The 22,113-nt window shown below is 44.9% G+C and overlaps 1 protein-coding gene across 3 annotated transcripts in view; it reads right to left on the bottom strand.

Moving 5' to 3' along the window:
* Positions 1–22,113, bottom strand: part of cers3a (ceramide synthase 3a) — a 134,446-nt gene that overhangs the window by 59,900 nt on the left and 52,433 nt on the right. For 2 of the 3 annotated variants that reach the window (XM_061735909.1, XM_061735901.1), the window contains exon 2: positions 16,052–16,242. In XM_061735909.1, the coding sequence (XP_061591893.1) occupies positions 16,052–16,224 (173 nt within the window). In that variant the 5' untranslated portion in view covers positions 16,225–16,242. Of the gene's footprint in view, positions 1–16,051; positions 16,243–16,324; positions 16,361–22,113 lie in introns of those variants that run through there. The other variant, XM_061735918.1, reaches the window with a different exon arrangement.

Below are 22,113 nucleotides of genomic sequence, written 5' to 3'. Positions count from 1 at the left end.
ACTGGACCAGGAAACTGGACCACATTACACCAGGAAACTGGACCATATTACACCAGGAAACTGGACCATATTACACCAGGAAACTGGACCATATTACACCAGGAAACTGGACCATATTACACCAGGAAACTGGACCATATTACACCAGGAAACTGGACCATATTACACCAGGAAACTGGACCATATTACACCAGGAAACTGGACCATATTACACCAGGAAACTGGACCACATTACGCCAGGAAACTGGACCATATTACACCGGTCATGAAATCACTACACTGGCTTCCAGTGAGTCTAAGGATAGAGTTTAAAATATTCCTGCTGGTTTACAAAGCACTAAATGGTCTTGGACCAAAATACATGCTTGATCTGTTAGTTCCTATGAAGCTCCCAGACCCCTGAGGTTCATCTGGATCTGTTAGTTCCTATGAAGCTCCCAGACCCCTGAGGTTCATCTGGATCTGTTGGTTCCTATGAAGCTCCCAGACCCCTGAGGTTCATCTGGATCTGTTAGTTCCTATGAAGCTCCCAGACCCCTGAGCTTCATCTGGATCTGTTAGTTCCTATGAAGCTCCCAGACCCCTGAGGTTCATCTGGATCTGTTAGTTCCTATGAAGCTCCCAGACCCCTGAGGTTCATCTGGATCTGGTTTGTTGTGGCTCTCAAGAACCAGAACCAAGCAAGGTGAGGCAGCGTTCAGTTATTCTGCTCCTCACCGGTGGAACAAACTTCCTGTAGACCTGAGGTCTGCTCCAACTGTCGGCTCCTTTAAATCCGGGTTAAAAACATTACTGTTTACTGAAGCTTACTCTTAAATTAAATACTTACCTGCTGTACTCTACTGCCCTTACTTTTAACAACTTGTGCTTTTTATTATTAGGGCCCGAGCACCTTCAGTGCGAAGGCCCTATTGTATCTGTAGGAATTCTTCGCGTTATTAGGGCCCGAGCACTTGCAGTGCGAAGGCCCTATTGTATCTGTAGGAATTATTAGGGCCCGAGCACCTTCAGTGCGAAGGCCCTATTGTATCTGTAGGAATTCTTCGCGTTATTATTATTATTATTTTTCTGACGAAAGGAGGGCCTTTTTGCCCCCCTAAACGTGCCCCAAAAGTCACCAAATTTTACACCCAAGCCAGGCCTGGCGAAAAATTTGATATTTAATGGTTTGCATTAATGGGCGTGGTAAAATGGCTCAACAGCGCCCCCTTGAAAACTTTGTGCCTCAAGCCCCACGATACGGTTTGACGTACATGCACGAAAATCAGTACACACCTGTATCATGACGCAACTTAAAGAAAAGTCTCTTGTAGTCATGCCCGAAACCGAACAGGATGTCGGCCATTTTGAATTGGTCGTGTCATTTTGGCGAAATTTATGCCATTCCTTCGGCAGTTAATACGGCCCGAACCGTAACGAGCCCCCAAGTATGTTATACATCAAAATGTGCGTCTCCATCCTCCGACACCACGCATTACTTTTCTCTCTCAAAAGCGTTACCGTGGCGACGCTAGACGCCAAAAAGCGCGCCCACCCTTCATCTGATTGGTTCAGACAGAAAAAACTTTGCGCCTCAAGCCCCATAATACGCTTTGACGTACATGAACGAAAATCAGTACACTTATTTATCATGTCTTTACTTAAAGAAAAGTCTCTTGGCGCCATGGCCGAAACCGAACAGGAAGTCGGCCATTTTGAACATTCTTAATTAATCGCGTAATTTTGGAGCAATATATGCCATTCCTTCGAGAATTAATACGGCCCGAACCGTATCGTGAACCCAGATGTGTTATACATCAAAATGTGCGTCTCCATCCTGCGACTACGCGCATTACTTTTCTCTTTCAAAAGTGTTACCGTGGCGACGCTAGACGCCAACAAGCGCACCCCCCTTCATTTGATTGGTCCATATTTGATAGTTCCCCAAAAGGCACCAAATTTTGCATGCAAGCCAGGCATGGCGATACATTTGATATTTCATGGTTTGGATTAATGGGCGTGGCAAAATGGCTCAACAGCGCCCCCCGGAAAACTTTGTGCCTCAAGCCCCATAATACGGTTTGACATACATGCACGAAAATCGCTACACACCTGTATCATGGCACAACTTAAAGAAAAGTCTCTTGGAGCCATGGCCGAAACCGAACAGGAAGTCGGCCATTTTGAAATCTGATTGGTCCATATTTGATAGTTCTCCAAAAGTCACCAAATTTTGCATGCAAGACAGACTTGGCGATAAATTTGATATTTCATGGTTTGCATTAATGGGCGTGGCCTAACGGCTCAACAGCGCCCCCTAGAATACTTTTCTGTGCCATAACTTTTGAATGGTTTGACATAGGAAGTTGTGGGTGGTGTCATGGGATTCTGTAATGAGTCCTTAAGCTTCGTTGGCTTGAAATAGCCCCGCCCCTTCTTCTGATTGGTTGTCCCTTTTTTCTGCTATAACTTTTGAATGGTTTGACATAGGAAGTCGTGGGTGGTGTCATGGGACTCTGTAATGAGTTCTTAAGCTTCGTTGGCCTTAATTAGCCCCGCCCCTTCTTCTGATTGGTTGTCCCGATTTTCTGCTATAACTTTGGAATGGTTTGACATAGAGAGTCGTGGGTGGTGTCATCAGATTCTGTATGGAGTCCTTGACCTTCATTGGCCTGAATTAGCCCCGCCCCTTCTTCTGATTGGTTGTCCCTTTTTTCTGCTATAACTTTTGAATGGTTTGACATTGGAAGTCGTGGGTGGTGTCTTTTCTGATATGCTTATGGGGGGCGGTGGCCGTGAGTGCGAGGGCCCGTTCATCGCTGCTTGCAGCTTTAATTTGTATTTTTTTTATTATTATTATTCTTATTATTTTTCTGACGAAAGGAGGGCCTTTTTGCCCCCCTAAACGTGCCCAAAAAGTCACCAAATTTTGCACCCAAGCCAGGCCTGGCGAAAAATTTGATATTTAATGGTTTGCATTAATGGGCGTGGCAAAATGGCTCAACAGCGCCCCCTTGAAAACTTTGTGCCTCAAGCCCCACGATACGGTTTGACGTACATGCACGAAAATGGGTACACGCCTGTATCATGACGTAACTTAAAGAAAAGTCTCTTGGCGTCATGCCCGAAACCGAACAGGATGTCGGCCATTTTTAATTAGTCGTGTCATTTTGGCGAAATTTATGCCATTCCTTCGGCAGTTAATACGGCCCGAACCGTAATGAGCACCCAGGTGTGTTATACATCAAAATGTGCGTCTCCATCCTGCGACACCACGCATTACTTTTCTCTCTCAAAAGCGTTACCGTGGCGACGCTAGACGCCAAAAAGCGCGCCCACCCTTCATCTGATTGGTTCAGACAGAAAAAACTTTGCGCCTCAAGCCCCATAATACGGTTTGACGTACATGAACGAAAGTCGGTACAAACTTGTATCATGTTGCAACTTACAGAAAAGTCTCTTGGCACCATGGTCGAAACCGAACAGGAAGTCGGCCATTTTGAACATTCTGAATGAATCACGTAATTTTGGAGCAATATATGCCATTCCTTCGAGAATTAATACGGCCCGAACCGTAATGTGCACCCAGATGTGTTATACATCAAAATGTGCGTCTCCATCCTGCGACTACACGCATTACTTTTCTCTTTCAAAAGTGTTACCGTGGCGACGCTAGACGCCAACAAGCGCACCCCCCCTTCATCTGATTGGTCCATACTTGATAGTTCCCCAAAAGGCACCAAATTTGGCACGCAAGCCAGGCCTGGCGATAAATTTAATATTTCATGGTTTGCATTAATGGGCGTGGCAAAATGGCTCAACAGCGCCCCCCGGAAAACTTTGTGCCTCAAGCCCCACAATACGGTTTGATGTACATGCACGAAAATCGCTACACACCTGTATCATGGCACAACTTAAAGAAAAGTCTCATGGAGCCATGGCCGAAACCAAACAGGAAGTCGGCCATTTTGAAATCTGATTGGTCCATATTTGATAGTTCTCCAAAAGTCACCAAATTTTACATGCAAGACAGACTTGGCGATAAATTTGATATTTCATGGTTTGCATTAATGGGCGTGGCCTAACGGCTCAACAGCGCCCCCTAGAATACTTTTCTCTGCCACAACTTTTGAATGGTTTGACATAGGAAGTCGTGGGTGGTGTCATGGGACTCTGTATGGAGTCCTTGAGCTTCGTTGGCCTTAATTAGCCCCGCCCCTTCTTCTGATTGGTTGTCCCGATTTTCTGCTATAACTTTTGTAAGGTTTGACATAGAGAGTCGTGGGTGGTGTCATCAGATTATTTATGGAGTCCTTGACCTTCATTGGCTGAATTAGCCCCGCCCCTTCTTCTGATTGGTTGTCCCTTTTTTCTGCTATAACTTTTGAATGGTTTGACATAGGAAGTTGTGGGTGGTGTCATGGGACTCTTTAATGAGTTCTTAAGCTTCGTTGGCCTTAATTAGCCCCGCCCCTTCTTCTGATTGGTTGTCCCTTTTTTCTGCTATAACTTTTGAATGGTTTGACATAGGCAGTCGTGGGTGGTGTCATTTCTGATATGCTTATGGGGGGCGGTGGCCATGAGTGCGAGGGCCCGTTCATCGCTGCTTGCAGCTTTAATTATTATTATTATTATTATTATTATTTTTCTGACGAAAGGAGGGCCTTTTTGCCCCCCTAAACGTGCCCAAAAAGTCACCAAATTTTGCACCCTAGTCAGGCCTGGCGAAAAATTTGATATTTAATGGTTTGCATTAATGGGCGTGGCAAAATGGCTCAACAGCGCCCCCTTGAAAACTTTGTGCCTCAAGCCCCACGATACGGTTTGACGTACATGCACGAAAATCGGTACACACCTGTATCATGGCGCAACTGAAAGAAAAGTCTCTTGGCGTCATGCCCGAAACCGAACAGGAAGTCGGCCATTTTGAATTAGTCGTGTCATTTTGGCGAAATTTATGCCATTCCTTCGAAAGTTAATTCAGCCCGAACCGTAACGTGCCCCCAAGTGTGTTATACATCAAAATGTGCGTCTCCATCCTGCGACAAAACGCATTACTTTTCTCTTTCAAAAGCGTTACCGTGGCGGCGCTAGACGCCAAAAAGCGCGCCCACCCTTCATCTGATTGGTTCGACAGAAAAAACTTTGTGCCTCAAGCCCCATAATACGGTTTGACGTACATGAATGAAAATCGGTACACTCCTGTATTATGTCGCAACTAAAAGAAAAGTCTCTTGGCGCCATGGCCGAAACCGAACAGGAAGTCGGCCATTTTGAACATTCTGAATTAATTGCGTAATTTTGGAGCAATATATGCCATTCCTTCGAGAGTTAATTCAGCCCGAACCGTATCGTGAACCCAGATGTGTTATACATCAAAATGTGCGTCTCCATCCTGCGACTACACGCATTACTTTTCTCTTTGAAAAGTGTTACCGTGGCGACGCTAGACACCAACAAGCGCACCCCCCCTTCATCTGATTGGTCCATATTTGATAGTTCCCCAAAAGGCACCAAATTTGGCACGCAAGCCAGGCCTGGAGATAAATTTGATATTTCATGGTTTGCATTAATGGGCGTGGCAAAATGGCTCAACAGCGCCCCCCGGAAAACTTTGTGCCTCAAGCCCCACAATACGGTTTGACGTACATGCACGAGAATCGCTACACACCTGTATCATGGCACAACTTAAAGAAAAGTCTCTTGGAGCCATGGCCGAAACCGAACAGGATGTCGGCCATTTTGAATAAATTGTGTAATTTTGGCGAAATTTATGCCATTCCTTCGGCAGTTAATTCAGCCCGAACCGTAACGTGCACCCAGGTGTGTTATACATCAAAATGTGCATCTACATCCTGCGACACCACGCATTACTTTTCTCTTTCAAAAGTTTTACCGTGGCGACGCTAGACGCCAAAAGGCGCGCCCCCCCCTTCATGTGATTGGTCCATATTTGATAGTTCTCCAAAAGTCACCAAATTTTGCATGCAAGACAGACTTGGCGATAAATTTGATATTGCTTGGTTTGCATTAATGGGCGTGGCCTAACGGCTCAACAGCCCCCCCTAGAATACTTTTATCTGCCATAACTTTTGAATGGTTTGACATAGGAAGTCGTGGGTGGTGTCATGGGATTCTGTAATGAGTCCTTAAGCTTAGTTGGCCTTAATTAGCCCCGCCCCTTCTTCTGATTGGTTGTCCCGATTTTCTGCTATAACTTTTGAATGGTTTGACATAGAGAGTCGTGGGTGGTGTCATCAGATTCTTTATGGAGTCCTTGAACTTCATTGGCCTGAATTAGCCCCGCCCCTTCTTCTGATTGGTTGTCCTTTTTTTATAATAAAATTGCCGCGAGCCGCCAGTCGCTCTCGCGCTGACTCCCGCTTCCTGATTCAAACGTCTGCCGGCCCCGCCCCCTGACCAATCAGTGGCGAGTAGGGTGATGGCGGCCCCGCCCCCCGACCAATCAGTGGCGAGTAGGGTGATGACGGCCCCGCCCCCCGACCAATCAGTGGCGAGTAGGGTGATGACGGCCCCGCCCCCCGACCAATCAGCTCCCTGTAATGTGGTGACTTCAGAAATATTCCCGGCTCAGCCCGGTTACAACCTTGGCAGAATGGTTACAAAAAAAGTAATAATTTAAATAGTAGGGTTTTACTAATATTTATAACTTACAAATATTTAAAAAATTAGGAAAAAAAAGTTCCAGACATTTTATCGCTATGTTGGTCGTCCTAACCCAGTAGGTCAAATAAAAGGAATAGCTGAGACTTAGCTCAGCCAGATTATTGCGGTCTTTGCTGCCAGAGGTCGAGAGTTCAAGCCTGGCTTAATATGCCAAAATTTTTGTCAGCAATTTTTGTGTTTTTTTTACATCAAAATGTTCGTCTCTGTCCTGTGACGACGCACATTACTTTTCTCTTTCCCCTTCTTCTGATTGGTTGTCCCGATTTTCTGCCATAACTTTTGAATTTGAGTGGAGTTTGCGCGCGCAGCTCCCGCGGGGGGAGGGGCTGATGTTCAGCGCGGCCGCCATCTTGGTCGAGGCGCCGCATTGACTGCCTGAGAACGTCGGGCGTGGCCGCCATCTTGGATCGGTATCGCTTTAACTCTAGAGCGTTCACTTCTATTGTGGAAGGAGGTGTCTGCATAAGTAAAATAACTATAACTCACTTGATTTTCAACCGATTTTCACGCGGTTTGCTTTGTTACAAACGGCAGACATGTAGCTATGATACAGGATGCTTGATGTACGTTAAATATGCAAGCTTTCATGCTAAAATACGTTCTGCAGGTAGTCACACTTCAGGTATACACACACACACACACACACACACACACACACACACTATATATATATATATATATATATACACACACACACACACACACACACAATATACACAATACAAAATACAGTATAGCATATTAATGAATGTATTAATATATTTGAATAACAGACATAACAAGCTTAAAAACAAAAAACATAACGGATGACAGCATACAATTGTCATAATGGAGAAAAAAAAGAAACATTTGGAAGGAGTGTGTGTGTGAGGAATTGTATATTAGTGTTATAAATTGAAATTATATAATAATGCAATCGCTATGATATATCATTTTACAATATAATACAGTCAAAAATATATGAAATGAAGCAACATACAATGCAATAATACAATATGCTATATTACTGGGTACGCTAATATGAAATAACAACATGTAATATAATATGGTATAATAGATTAATATAATATCATACATTCTGGACCATGAGATACAGCTGTACTGTATGATCGTCGTTCATTTGAGTGATCTGATTTTTTTTTTCATGGTTTGCATTAATGGGCGTGTCCTCACGGCTCAACAGCGCCCCCTAGAATACTTTTTTCTGCCATAACTTTTGAAAGGTTTGACATAGAGAGTCGTGGGTGGTGTCATGGGACTCGGCATTGAGTCCTTGACCATAATTGGTGACAATTAGCCCAGTCCCTTTTTCTGATTGGTTGTCCCTATTTTCTGCTATAACTTTTGAATGTTTTGACATAGAGAGTCGTGGGTGGTGTCATGGGACTCTGTAATGAGTCCTTGATCTTCTTTGCCCTGAATTAGCCCCGCCCCTTCTTCTGACTGGTCGTCCCTTTTTTCTGCTATAACTTTTGAAGGGTTTGACATAGGAAGTCGTGGGTGGTGTCATTTCTGATATGCTTATGGGGGGCGGTTGACGTGAGTGCGAGGGCCCGTTCATTGCTGCTTGCAGCTTTAATTAGGGCCCGAGCACTTGCAGTGCGAAGGCCCTATTGTATCTGTAGGAATTATTTGTATTTTTAGGGCCCGAGCACCTTCAGTGCGAAGGCCCTATTGTATCTGTAGGAATTTTTTTTTTTCTTTCTTTTTTCTTCTGACGAAAGGAGGGCCTTTTTGCCCCCCTAAACGTCCCCAAAAAGTCACCAAATTTTGCATGCAAGTCAGGCCTGGCGAAAAATTTGATATTTAATGGTTTGCATTAATGGGCGTGGCAAAATGGCTCAACAGCGCCCCCTTGAAAACTTTGTGCCTCAAGCCCCACAATACGGTTTGTCGTACATGCACGAAAATCGGTACACACCTGTATCATTGCGCAACTTAAACAAAAGTCTCTTGGGGTCATGCCCGAAACCGAACAGGATGTCGGCCACTTTGAATTAAACGTGTCATTTTGGCGAAATGTATGCCATTCCTTTGGCAGTTAATTCAGCCCGAACCGTAACGTGCACCCAGGTGTGTTATACATAAAAATGTGCGTCTCCATCGTGCGACACCACGCATTACTTTTCTCTTTCAAAGGTGTTACCGTGGAGACGCTAGACGCCAAAAAGCGCGCCCACCCTTCATCTGATTGGTTCAGACAGAAAAAACTTTGAGCCTCAAGCCCCATAATACGGTTTGACGTACATGAACGAAAATCGGTACACACCTGTATCATGTCGCAACTAAAAGAAAAGTCTCTTGGCGCCATGGCCGAAACCGAACAGGAAGTCGGCCATTTTGAACATTCTGAATTAATCGCGTAATTTTGGAGCAATATATGCCATTCCTTCGAGAGTTAATTCAGCCCGAACCGTATCGTGAACCCAGATGTGTTATACATCAAAATGTGCGTCTCCATCCTGCGACTACACGCATTACTTTTCTCTTTCAAAAGTGTTACCGTGGCGACACTAGACGCCAACAAGCGCACCCCCCCTTCATCTGATTGGTCCATATTTGATAGTTCCCCAAAAGGCACCAAATTTGGCATGCAAGCCAGGCCTGGCGATAAATTTGATATTTCATGGTTTGCATTAATGGGCGTGGCAAAATGGCTCAACAGCGCCCCCCGGAAAACTTTGTGCCTCAAGCCCCACAATACGGTTTGACGTACATGCACGAAAATCGCTACACACCTGTATCATGTCGCAACTTAAAGAAAAGTCTCTTGGAGCCATGGCCGAAACCGAACAGGATGTCGGCCATTTTGAATAAATTGTGTCATTTTGGCGAAATTTATGCCATTCATTCGGCAGTTAATTCAGCCCGAACCGCAACGTGCACCCAGGTGTGTTATACATCAAAATGTGCGTCTACATCCTGCGACACCACGCATTACTTTTCTCTTTCAAAAGTGTTACAGTGGCGACGCTAGACGCCAAAAGGCGCGCCCCCCCTTCATGTGATTGGTCCATATTTGATAGTTCTCCAAAAGTCACCAAATTTTGCATGCAAGCCAGACTTGGCGATAAATTTGATATTTCATGGTTTGCATTAATGGGCGTGGCCTAACGGCTCAACAGCGCCCCCTAGATGACTTTTATCTGCCATAACTTTTGAATGGTTTGACATAGGAAGTTGTGGGTGGTGTCATGGGACTCTGTAATGAGTCCTTAAGCTTCGTTGGCCTTAATAAGCCCCGCCCCTTCTTCTGATTGGTTGTCCCGATTTTCTGCTATAACATTGGAATGGTTTGACATAGAGAGTCCTGGGTGGTGTCATCAGATTCTTTATGGAGTCCTTGACCTTCATTGGCCAGAATTAGCCCCGCCTCTTCTTCTGATTGGTTGTCCCTTTTTTCTGCCATAACTTTTGAATGGTTTGACATAGAGAGTCGTGGGTGGTGTCATGGGACTTTGTACTGAGTTCTTAAGCTTCGTTGGCCTTAATTAGCCCCGCCCCTTCTTCTGATTGGTTGTCCCGATTTTCTGCTATAACTTTGGAATGGTTTGACATAGAGAGTCGTGGGTGGTGTCATCAGATTCTGTATGGAGTCCTTGACCTTCATTGGCCTGAATTAGCCCCGCCCCTTCTTCTGATTGGTTGTCCCTTTTTTCTGCTATAACTTTTGAATGGTTTGACATAGGAAGTCGTGGGTGGTGTCTTTTCTGATATGCTTATGGGGGGCGGTGGCCGTCAGTGCGAGGGCCCGTTCATCGCTGCTTGCAGCTTTAATTTTACTTATTTTCTTATCATTTTATTCATAATTAGGGCCCGAGCACTTGCAGTGCGAAGGCCCTATTGTATTTGCAGGAATTTTTAGGGCCCGAGCACCTTCAGTGCGAAGGCCCTATTGTATTTGCAGGAATTTTTATTATTATTTTTCTTCTGACAAAAGGAAGGCCTTTTTGCCCCCCTAAACGTACCCAAAAAGTCACCAAATTTTGCACCCAAGCCAGGCCTGGCGAAAAATTTTATATTTAATGGTTCGCATTAATGGGCGTGGCAAAATGGCTAAACAGCGCCCCCTTGAAAACTTTGTGCCTCAAGCCCCACGATACGATTTGACGTACATGCACGAAAATCGGTACACTCCTGTATCATGGCGCGACTTAAACAAAAGTCTCTTGGGGTCATGCCCGAAACCGAACAGGATGTCCGCCATTTTGAATTAATCGTGTCATTTTGGCGAAATTTATGCCATTCCATCGGCAGTTAATTCAGCCCGAACCGTAACGTGCACCCAGGTGTGTTATACATCAAAATGTGCGTCTCCATCCTGCGACAACACGCATTACTTTTCTCTTTCAAAAGCGTTACCGTGGCGACGCTAGACGCCAAAAAGCGTGCCCACCCTTCATCTGATTGGTTCAGACCAAAAAAACTTTGCGCCTCAAGCCCCATAATACTCTTTGACGTACATGAACGAAAATCGCTACACACCTGTATCATGTCGCAACAAAAAGAAAAGTCTCTTGGCGCCATGGCCGAAACCGAACAGGAAGTCGGCCATTTTGAACATTCTGAATTAATCACGTAATTTTGGAGCAATATATGCCATTCCTTCGAGAGTTAATTCAGCCCGAACCGTATCGTGAACCCAGATGTGTTATACATAAAAATGTGCGTCTCCATCCTACGACTACACGCATTACTTTTCTCTTTCAAAAGTGTTACCGTGGCGACGCTAGACGCCAACAAGCGCACCCCCCCTTCATCTGATTGGTCCATATTTGATAGTTCCCCAAAAGGCACCAAATTTGGCATGCAAGCCAGGCCTGGCAATAAATTTGATATTTCATGGTTTGCATTAATGGGCGTGGCAAAATGGCTCAACAGCGCCCCCTAGAATACTTTTCTCTGCCATAACTTTTGAATGGTTTGACATAGAGAGTTGTGGGTGGTGTCATGGGACTCTGTAATGAGTCCTCAAGCTTCGTTGGCCTTAATTAGCCCCGCCCCTTCTTCTGATTGGTTGTCCCTTTTTTCTGCTATAACTTTTGAATGGTTTGACATAGGAAGTCATGGGTGGTATCATGGGACTCTGTAATGAGTTCTTAAGCTTCGTTGGCCTTAATTAGCCCCGCCCCTTCTTCTGATTGGTTGTCCCGATTTTCTGCTATAACTTTGGAATGGTTTGACGTAGAGAGTCCTGGGTGGTGTCATAAGATTCTGCATGGAGTCCTTGACCTTCATTGGCCTGAATTAGCCCCGCCCCTTCTTCTGATTGGTTGTCCCTTTTTTCTGCTATAACTTTTGAATGGTTTGACATAGGAAGTCGTGGGTTGTGTCATGGGACTCTGTAATGAGTCCTTAAGCTTCGTTGGCCTTAATTAGCCCCGCCCCTTCTTCTGATTGGTTGTCCCGATTTTCTGCTATAACTTTGGAATGGTTTGACATAGAGAGTCGTGGGTGGTGTCATCAGATTCTGTATGGAGTCCTTGACCTTCATTGGCTTGAATTAGCCCCGCCCCTTCTTCTGATTGGTTGTCCCTTTTTTCTGCTATAACTTTTCAATGGTTTGACATAGGAAGTCGTGGGTGGTGTCATTTCTGATACTTATGCGGGGCGGTGGCCGTGAGTGCGAGGGCCCGTTCATTGCTGCTTGCAGCTTTAATTAGGGCCCGAGCACTTGCAGTGCGAAGGCCCTATTGTATTTGCAGGAATTTTTATTATTATTATTATTTTCCTGACAAAGTGAAGGCCTTTTTGCCCCCCTTAACATGCCCAAAAAGTCACCAGATTTTGCACCCAAGTCAGGCCTGGCGAAAAATTTGATATTTAATGGTTTGTATTAATGGGCGTGGTAAAATGGCTCAACAGCGCCCCCTTGAAAACTTTGTGCCTCAAGCCCCACGATACGGTTTTACGTACATGCACGAAAATCGGTACACACCTGTATCATGGGACAACTTAAAGAAAAGTCTCTTGGCGTCATGCCCGAAACCGAACAGGAAGTCGGCCATTTTGAATTAATCGTGTCACTTTGGCGCAATTTATGCCATTCCTTCGGCAGTTAATTCAGCCCGAACCGTAACGTGCACCTAGGTGTGTTATACATCAAAATGTGCGTCTCCCTCCTGCGACCACACGCATTACTTTTCTCTTTGAAAAGCGTTAGCGTGGCGACGCTAGACGCCAAAAAGGGCGCCCACCCTTCATCTGGTTGGTTCAGACAGAAAAAACTTTGCGCCTCAAGCCCCATAATACGGTTTGACGTACATGAACGAAAATTGGTACACTCCTGTATCATGTCACAACTTAAAGAAAAGTCTCTTGGCGCCATGGCCGAAACCGAACAGGAAGTCGGCCATTTTGAACATTCTGAATTAATTGCGTAATTTTGGAGCAATATATGCCATTCCTTCGAGAGTTAATTCAGCCCGAACCGTAACGTGTACCCAGGTGTGTTATACATCAAAATGTGCGTCTCCATCCTGCGACTACACGCATTACTTTTCTCTTTCGAAAGTGTTACCGTGGCGACACTAGACGCCAACAAGCGCACCCCCCCTTCATCTGATTGGTCCACATTTGATAGTTCCCCAAAAGGCACCAAATTTGGCATGCAAGCCAGGCCTGGCGATAAATTTGATATTTCATGGTTTGCATTAATGGGCGTGGCAAAATGGCTCAACAGCGCCCCCCGGAAAACTTTGTGCCTCAAGCCCCACAATACGGTTTGACTTACATGCACGAAAATCGCTACACACCTGTATCATGGCACAACTTAAAGAAAAGTCTCTTGGAGCCATGGCCGAAACCGAACAGGATGTCGGCCATTTTGAATACATTGTGTCATTTTGGCGAAATTTATGCCATTCCTTCGGCAGTTAATTCAGCCCGAACCGTATCGTGAACCCAGATGTGTTATACATCAAAATGTGCGTCTACATCCTGCGACACCACGCATTACTTTTCTCTTTCAAAAGTGTTACCGTGGCGACGCTAGAGGCCAAAAGGCGCGCCCCCCCTTCATGTGATTGGTCCATATTTGATAGTTCTCCAAAAGTCACCAAATTTTGCATGCAAGCCAGACTTGGTGATACATTTGATATTTTATGGTTTGCATTAATGGGCGTGGCCTAACGGTTCAACAGCGCCCCCTAGAATACTTTTCTCTGCCATAACTTTTGAATGGTTTGACATAGAGAGTTGTGGGTGGTGTCATGGGACTCTGTAATGAGTCCTTAAGCTTCGTTTGCCTTAATTAGCCCCGCCCCTTCTTCTGATTGGTTGTCCCGATTTTCTGCTATAACTTTAGAATGGTTTGACATAGAGAGTCGTGGGTGGTGTCATCAGATTCTTTATGGAGTCCTTGACCTTCATTGGCCTGAATTAGCCCCGCCCCTTCTTCTGATTGGTTGTCCCTTTTTTCTGCTATAACTTTTGAATGGTTTGACATAGGAAGTCATGGGTGGTATCATGGGACTCTGTAATGAGTTCTTAAGCTTCGTTGGCCTTAATTAGCCCCGCCCCTTCTTCTGATTGGTTGTCCCGATTTTCTGCTATAACTTTGGAATGATTTGACATAGACAGTCGTGGGTGGTGTCATAAGATTCTGTATGGAGTCCTTGACCTTCATTGGCCTGAATTAGCCCCACCCCTTCTTCTGATTGGTTGTCCCTATTTTCTGCTATAACTTTTTAAGGGTTTGACATAGAGAGTCGTGGGGGCTGTCATTTCTGATATGCTTATGGGGGGCGGTGGACGTGAGTGCGAGGGCCCGTTCATCGCTGCTTGCAGCTTTAATTTTAGTTGTTATTTACTGTCTAATTATGTCTTGCCGCTTTTAATGTTGATGTAAAGCACTTTGAATTACCTTGTGTTGAATTGTGCTATATAAATAAACTTGCCTTGCCTTGAATCAGCTGTAAGTGTAAGCACCACACCAGGAACTTATCAGTGGAAACTGGGATCCGATCTTCAGCTGGCGTCCAGGAATCAGTTAGATTTTCTTGCAGAACGAGTTTCTTCACAGGATCAGTCAACTGACTGCACTGTTTTACTGACTACAGTAACTGTGTAGATTAAGTGTGGACATTGATGTGGTTTGTCTGACTGGTTTAAGGTTTTTCTTCTACCCCAAGCACTTTAGGCCTCAAGCAGGATCTTTTTTTAGAAGCAGTCTTCCCTTGGCAAATACTTTGTTATAGAGTGTTATAGAGAAGCTGGATCCTGGTATCACAGGATAACAACTGACTGACTGTCCACGGTGTTACGGCCCTGTGGCCTCTGTGTCTGTTTGTGTGTGTGTGTGTGGTTGCTCTGCTCTGCCTCTTCCCAGGTCCCGCTCCCTGCCTTCCCACTCATTGATCACACCTGCAGCCAAGCAGCCATGATTGGGCGTGGCCAGCTACAAATACCTGGGGGGGAGCTGCAGTTCGGCCTCTGTGTGGGCCTTTGTGTGTGACGAAGCCGTGTGTGTGGCAGGTTTTCTCCAGGCTGCTGTGGTTGAAGTCTGGCAGATCAGCTTATCGGCTCTCCTTGTGGGGGGGAGCCCGCTTTATGTTGTTTTTTCTTAATAAATGCGCCTCGGCTCTTTTGAAACATTGGTCTCCTCCTATTTTATCCTTCGGTTCCCACCTGTGTTACTCTCCTCATTACCTTTTGCCCATGGGGACGTAACACACGGTTACATGATATTTTTTAATTCAGAATTCATTATTCCGAATTAAATAATTCTGAATTAAACTATTTTCCTTCGAGTTTACATAGAAATAGTCATTCAGAATTGAGGTTTAGATGGAAAACACGTTTGATGGTCTTTCTCCAATTCTTAAGGTCTGGGGGTTGGGAAGGTTCTGATTGGATAGGGGGGGGACCGGAAGTTACGTCTACCGGAAGAAAAACAAACTTAGCCGCTACAACTTTGAAAAGCTCACAATTTTTATGTTTCCAGTTTCCATCTGATCTTTTAATGATTTCCAGGTCCTCCAAGCTATTTATTAAATAGCTTGGTCTCTGCTCTTGACCACCGTTTACTGCGTGCTGCATCTTGAAACTTTGTTTGGAAAACCAGCCCAGCGTGGAATATAAGCGTCATGGAGACAGATGGCCGAGGGAACGAGCAGAAAGAAAGACTGAAGACAGAATTAATTTAAAGCGGAATGAGTGTATCGTGATCTCGGAATTATTCTATTCGGATTTAAAATCGGAATAAACCAGCCACTTACTTCGGAATTGAATTTAATTCGGAATGGCCATTTTCATTCGTAATTAGGTGTTTACATGGTAATTTTTACTCATTTTAAATCAGATTTAATTTTAATTCTGAATTAAAGAGGAATTAAACTTCTCATGTAAACGCACTGACTGACGTGGTAAACAGACTGAGTCGTACCTTTCAAAGAGGTATCTGATGAATAAAAAGCCAAAGGCATAGGGTACTGTAACATTCAGATGTGAGGCCTTGGCGTAGACTCGACCCTCCTTGTCCTCCAGGTCCGCCCACGACAGCTCTGCAGGCAGCCACATCTTCTCCCACCAGAACCAGTCGTACAGCGAGTCAAACATCTGTCTTCCTCCGTGGAGCTGCCAGGTCATGCAAACACAAGAAGGGATGAGTATCATGTGAAGGACAGGACACTAAAAAGCTGAAAAATTCACAACTCACTTGAAAGGAAGGGATGTTACGTGTATAAAAGTAATATTACAGCTTTAGATTCCAGAGACAAGGAAAAGACCACAGGTGTTTCAGCTGAAGTTTACATGAAGGTCCAATTTCTAAACAAATATTGACAGATCAATCCCTCTTCTACCCTCTTATCTTCCCACACCTTCTTTAACAACACTCCCTCCCTCTCATGGAAACACACACAACCAGCCAACTGACCCAGCTATACACACATGCACACACAACACACTTGCAGACTCACAAACACAACACACACACACACATACAGACTCACGCCCACTTTCAGTTCCAACCAAGGCTTTCATTGTCAGCTTTCACTGTTTGCTTTGTGTGTGTGTGTGTGTGTGTGTGTGTGTGTGTGTGTGTGTGTGTGTGTGTGTGTGTGTGTGTGTGTGTGTGTGTGTGTGTGTGTGTTATATATATAGTTCATTCCTGGGAAGGGACGAGTTTCTCCTTTTAACAGGACTTCCTTGCAGCCAAACGCAGTTTTCTGGTAATCTCCAGGGTTGATTCAACTCCATGTCCCACACACATACCCACAGACAGCTGATACAGATCTGATCCACTTCCATACTTTTGACTTGTAGTGTACAATGCAATCCATTGTTTTCCTTTTATTAAGCATGCTTTCTTGCATAATTAGCTCTTGCAGCATCAGAAATGACCCAGACGTCTCAGTTTTTTTAAGTCACTGGCTGTGATGCTGCTCCCCCAAAATGACTGCAGATTAAATTGCAATCTTCATAATAGACTTGATGCACAACATCATGCTGCAACCGCTGAGGACCTAAGTTTCCCCTACTGCTCTGTCCTTTCTTATACGGTAAACAGCATCAGTGTTGTACTTCCAGTCCAGTCTGCTGTACAGTTGAACACTGAGGTATTTATACTCCTCCACCACTTCCTCTTCTTCTCCATGATGGAAAAACTATTTGACTTAACCCTGGGTATCCTAAAATCCACAATCCTCTCCTTTTTTCTTGTTCACATTCAGGATGAGGTTATTGTTCCCACACATGCCAAAAACGGTCCATCGCCTCTCTATACTCTCTTGTCCATCACTGATACGCCCCACAACTGCAGAGAAATCTGAGTACTGGAGGTCTGAGGTGTACAGCATGAAGAGGAGTGGTGAGAGTATAGTTCCCTGTGGTGCTCTTGTGCTTCTCACCACCTGCTCAGACACACAACCAAGCAGTCTCACCAACTGTGGTCTGTTTGTCAGGTGGTCAGTAATCCAGATTATTGTGAAAGGCGTCCATCTGTGTCTTCTGGAGTTCCTTACTTTCATGATGTGAAATGTTAGGCATACAGGACAAAAGTCATTGGCAGAGGATGGATGAGATCAAGGGAGGATGTCTTCCACAGCCCTGTAACCATCTCCTGGCTCAGGTTGAGATTGAAGAGATGCTGCAGAATCCAACATAGCTGATCTGAAAAAAACTTTCAAGACTCTGTAGCTAAAGACATCTGGACCTGCAGCCTCGTTCTCTCTCCAGTTGCCACCGCGTTCTGATGTGTTAACGCCCACTCGGTCGGGGACCGGCTTTTAAGGTCAGGGGACTTTAGAAGTACAGAATAACGAGAGGAGGTTTCTTAGGAATGTTTTTTAATGATTTTTTGTTTAATGTTTGTCTTGTCTAATGTTTCTTGTTTAAATGTTCATGATTGAAACTGTCTATTGACAATATTGCGGTTTCTAAAAATATGAAGTAAAAGTTTCAATTGCTCACTAAATAAATCAGCGCTAAAAACCAAACTGTTAAAACAAAACTTGTGAACTGAAAGAAAGTTAAAACAAATTATCGCTAAAATAACAAATATGTGGTTAAACTAAAACTTATGGTGAACCTAAAGTAAATTTCCAAAAAAAACTCTTAGTTGATGGGACGTCCCTGAAAATAGGTAAATAAAAGATTGTGACAACAAATTGTGCAAAAAATATACAGAACTTAAAAGATAAAAAATAATTTAAGGCTAAAAGCAAAACTGACTGAACGTTCAAAATGGGACAAAAGTCCAGCAAAAAGGTACCACCAGATACACGGTTTATGATGTTTTCCTGAAAGTTGCAAACCGGTGAAAAAGTGGCAGAAGAAACATGGTTTTGATGGTAAATTTGACACTTGTAAACTGCTTGAAATAAAAAGAACATTGCAGCATGAAGAGAAGGTAAAGAATGGCAAAGCGGGTGATAAAATACGAAAACAGTTGAAGAATATTGAAGTGTGGATTGTACAAGCAAGACAGAGAGAAGCAGATCGTGAAGCGAAGAAAAAAAGAAAAATGTTGAAAAAAGCTATACTGCAGCCATGATTAAGATCAGAGCAGATGAGGAGACGGGCGCACGGTCATGCACCGCTCAGCCCGATGAGGTCCCAGTGCTGGCTTCACCCCCACAGCCAATCCCAGTGCTGGCTCCACCCCCACAGCCAATCCCAGTGCTGGCTCCACCCCCACAGCCAATCCCAGTGCTGGCTCCGCCCCCACAGCCAATCCCAGTACTGGTTCCACCTCCACAGCCCATCCCAGTGCTGGCCCCACCTCCAGAACATGACGCCTCACCTACAGTTGTAGTCCGCACACTAGAGGGAGCCACAACCCATGAAAGAAACGATGTTTGGTCACCAGTACAGACCAGAAATCAGCGACAGATGAAAGAAAAAGACAGACTCTACCCTCTACTCACCTGTGCAAGTGGTTATGAAGACCCACCACCATATCCACCCACTCAACTTCAACCTGTACCACCCCCATCCCAGCTCTACCCCTTAGTCCAGGTCGCCAACCCCCACTATGGTCTCGACAATGACCAGGACAGGACTCTGAGAGTTTTTCGCCTGTGGACTGAGACCGGATGCAGAGATGCCTGCAAAGGCCTGGGGGACCCCACTGCCACCCCCGGCAAATGGATCGAAAATTTCCGTCTACTCTGTGATTCATATGTACTAAATGGGATCGAGGTAGAAAGAGCTTTCAGAACCAGCTTGGGCCACAATTAGACGAGGGTTAAAGGAAATTTTAACCCAAGGGATAACCAGAACGACATTCTACAACCAGGAGATGCCCTCAGAGGACCGGTGGATGAAGTGATGAGACGAGTCCGCGACAATTGGACTGCCGCCCCAGATTACGGTAAAATCAATACCACCGCCCAAAGGGAAGATGAAGATGTCCATGTGTTCAGAGGAAGAATGGAAGAGATCTTCAAAGCCCACAGTGGGCTGGAGGAAGACCAAGATCCTGAAGGTGCTGACCAAAGACAACGACAGGATAGCATCATGGCAGGCTTCCTCCCACGAATTTCAGGTTTCATTGCCAAACACTGCGTCACCCATCGCACCCAGAACATGGCACAAATGATGGAGTGGGCTGCTCATGCTGAGTCAGTCCACAAGAAGAAAACCACCCCCACCACTCAAGTCCACGCCCTGGCCCAAGCTCTGGCAGCCCTGACCCATTCAGAGAAAGATCAAGAAGAAGAAGAAGAAGTTCTTTACAAAGAAAATAAAAGATTCCCCAGGAAGTTTGATCACCCCGGAGAAGGACGCTGAAGAGGACAAATACGTTTTAATGACAAATGCCACAACTGCCACCGACTAGGCCACTACGCTAGAGACTGCCCCGAGCCTGGCAAATGCTACAACTGCCACCGACTAGGTCACTACGCTAGAGACTGCCCTGAGCCTCCCAAAGAAAAGCGTCCACCACCACATAACCCGCATCACGGTGACAACCAAGAATAACGCAAAAAGGATCCAGTGGAGAAAAAAGGGGATGATGACAACAAGACCCCTACCCCTGTTGACAACCTCGACTTGACCCAATTGTGCTCTCTCAACTCATCAGATCCAAAGAAGCCATATTACACCCTAAGATTAGGCCCCTCAAGAAAAGCCATAAGGTTTTTGTGTGACTCCGGTGCCAAATCAGTTCTGAAAGATAAAGCTCCAGGAGTAGAGCCAGGAAAGAAGCTGATCACAGTAGTCGCCGCGGGGGGCCACACCTGTTTACTGAAATGGTCCAAACCAATTGATTTCGAAGCGCTCACAGTTAACCACCTGTTCACCACCACTGGTGTAGATGCATGGGTTAACAGTCAGTATGCCCACCAAAGCAAGAACCCTATGGTGTTTTTGGTCAAACACCACACCACACATCTCCCTCTCCAAAAAACCAGGGAGACGCTGGAAAGACAATAGCATTCACGTTTAAGAGCATGCCAGAAAAGAAGTGGACACAAACTGGACCAAAAACTGCTGAATATGAGTCCAGAGAATATGGCCTAGTAAAGAGAACAGCCCTCAGCTGGACCACCGTGGCACAGACGAAGACCCATTTGACAGAATGACATCAGAACCTCATCTGCTACACTGCAGAAGATTTCCCTGGTGTCCCAGCCACCTTGTGGTCAGCATCAAAGACCGATGTAGGACTGATGACTACAGCCAAGGAAGTAGTCATCACACCTAAGACCTCTCATAGACCTAGACTAAAACAATATCCATTAAAACCAGATGCAATTGAAGGAATAAGACCAGTAATTGACATGGTGAAAGCGGGTGTGCTAGTTGAAGATCCCACATGTGAGTGCAATACCCCCATCTTTCCGGTCAAGAAGGCTGAAACTGGAACATGGAGACTAGTCCATGACCTCAGACATGTCAACACTGCTGTCTAGTCAAGGGCCCCCTGTGTACCAGACCCATACACGTTGCTGAACGAGCTAAAACCCCAACAAGAGTATTTTACCATGGTAGACCTCAGCAATGCCTTCTTCTCCATCCCACTGAACCGGCAGGCCCACCACTGGTTCGGCTTCACATTTGAAGGCCACAAGTACACATATACCCGTCTTCCCCAAGGTTTTTGTGATAGCCTAACAATCTTTTCTCAGGAGATAATGGCATGTCTGAGTACACATCAACACTCACCAATGACTCAGATTCTGGTGTATGTAGATGACATTCTAATTAAATAACCAGTCCAACAGAAGAAGAATGCAAAGAAGAAACAATTGCTCTGCTCAAACACCTAGAGGAAACTGGAAACAAAGCCTCATTAAATAAGCTCCAATTCTGCCAGAAGGAAGTGGTTTTCCTTGGACAATTATTGACTCAGATCTGAACTTCAACAGCCATCTAAAGTTTATCACTAAATCTGCCTATTATCACCTGAAAAACATTGCTAGAATGAAGGGGATTCTGTCTAAACAAGACATGGAAAAACATATTCATGCATTCATTTTCAGTAGGTTGGATTATTGCAATGGCATCTTTACAGGCCTTAACAAGAAATCTATCAGGCAGCTGCAGCTGATCCAGAACACTGCTGCCAGAGTCCTTACAAACACCAGGAAACTGGACCATGTTACACCGGTCATGAAAGCACTACACTGGCTTCCAGTTAGTCAAAGGATAGAGTTTAAAATCTTACTTCTGGTCTACAAAGCACTGAATGGTCTTGGACCAAAATACATGGTTGATCTGTTAGTTCCCTATGAAGCTCCCAGACCCCTTAGGTCTTCTGGATCTGGTTTGTTGCGTGTCCCAAGAACCAGAACCAAGCAAGGTGAGGCAGCGTTCAGTTATTCTGCTCCTCACCGGTGGAACAAACTTCCTGTAGACCTGAGGTCTGCTCCAACTGTCAGGTCTTTTAAATCAGGGTTAAAAACATTACTGTTTACTCAAGCGTACTCTTAAATTAAACTTACCTGCTGTATTCTACTGCCCTTATTTTTAACAGCTTGTGCTTTTTATTATTTTACT

The sequence above is a fragment of the Cololabis saira genome, chromosome 2 (assembly GCF_033807715.1).
Source record: "Cololabis saira isolate AMF1-May2022 chromosome 2, fColSai1.1, whole genome shotgun sequence".
In the NCBI taxonomy this organism is placed as follows: Eukaryota; Metazoa; Chordata; class Actinopteri; order Beloniformes; family Belonidae; genus Cololabis; species Cololabis saira.
This window is presented reverse-complemented; position numbering and strand designations above follow the sequence as displayed.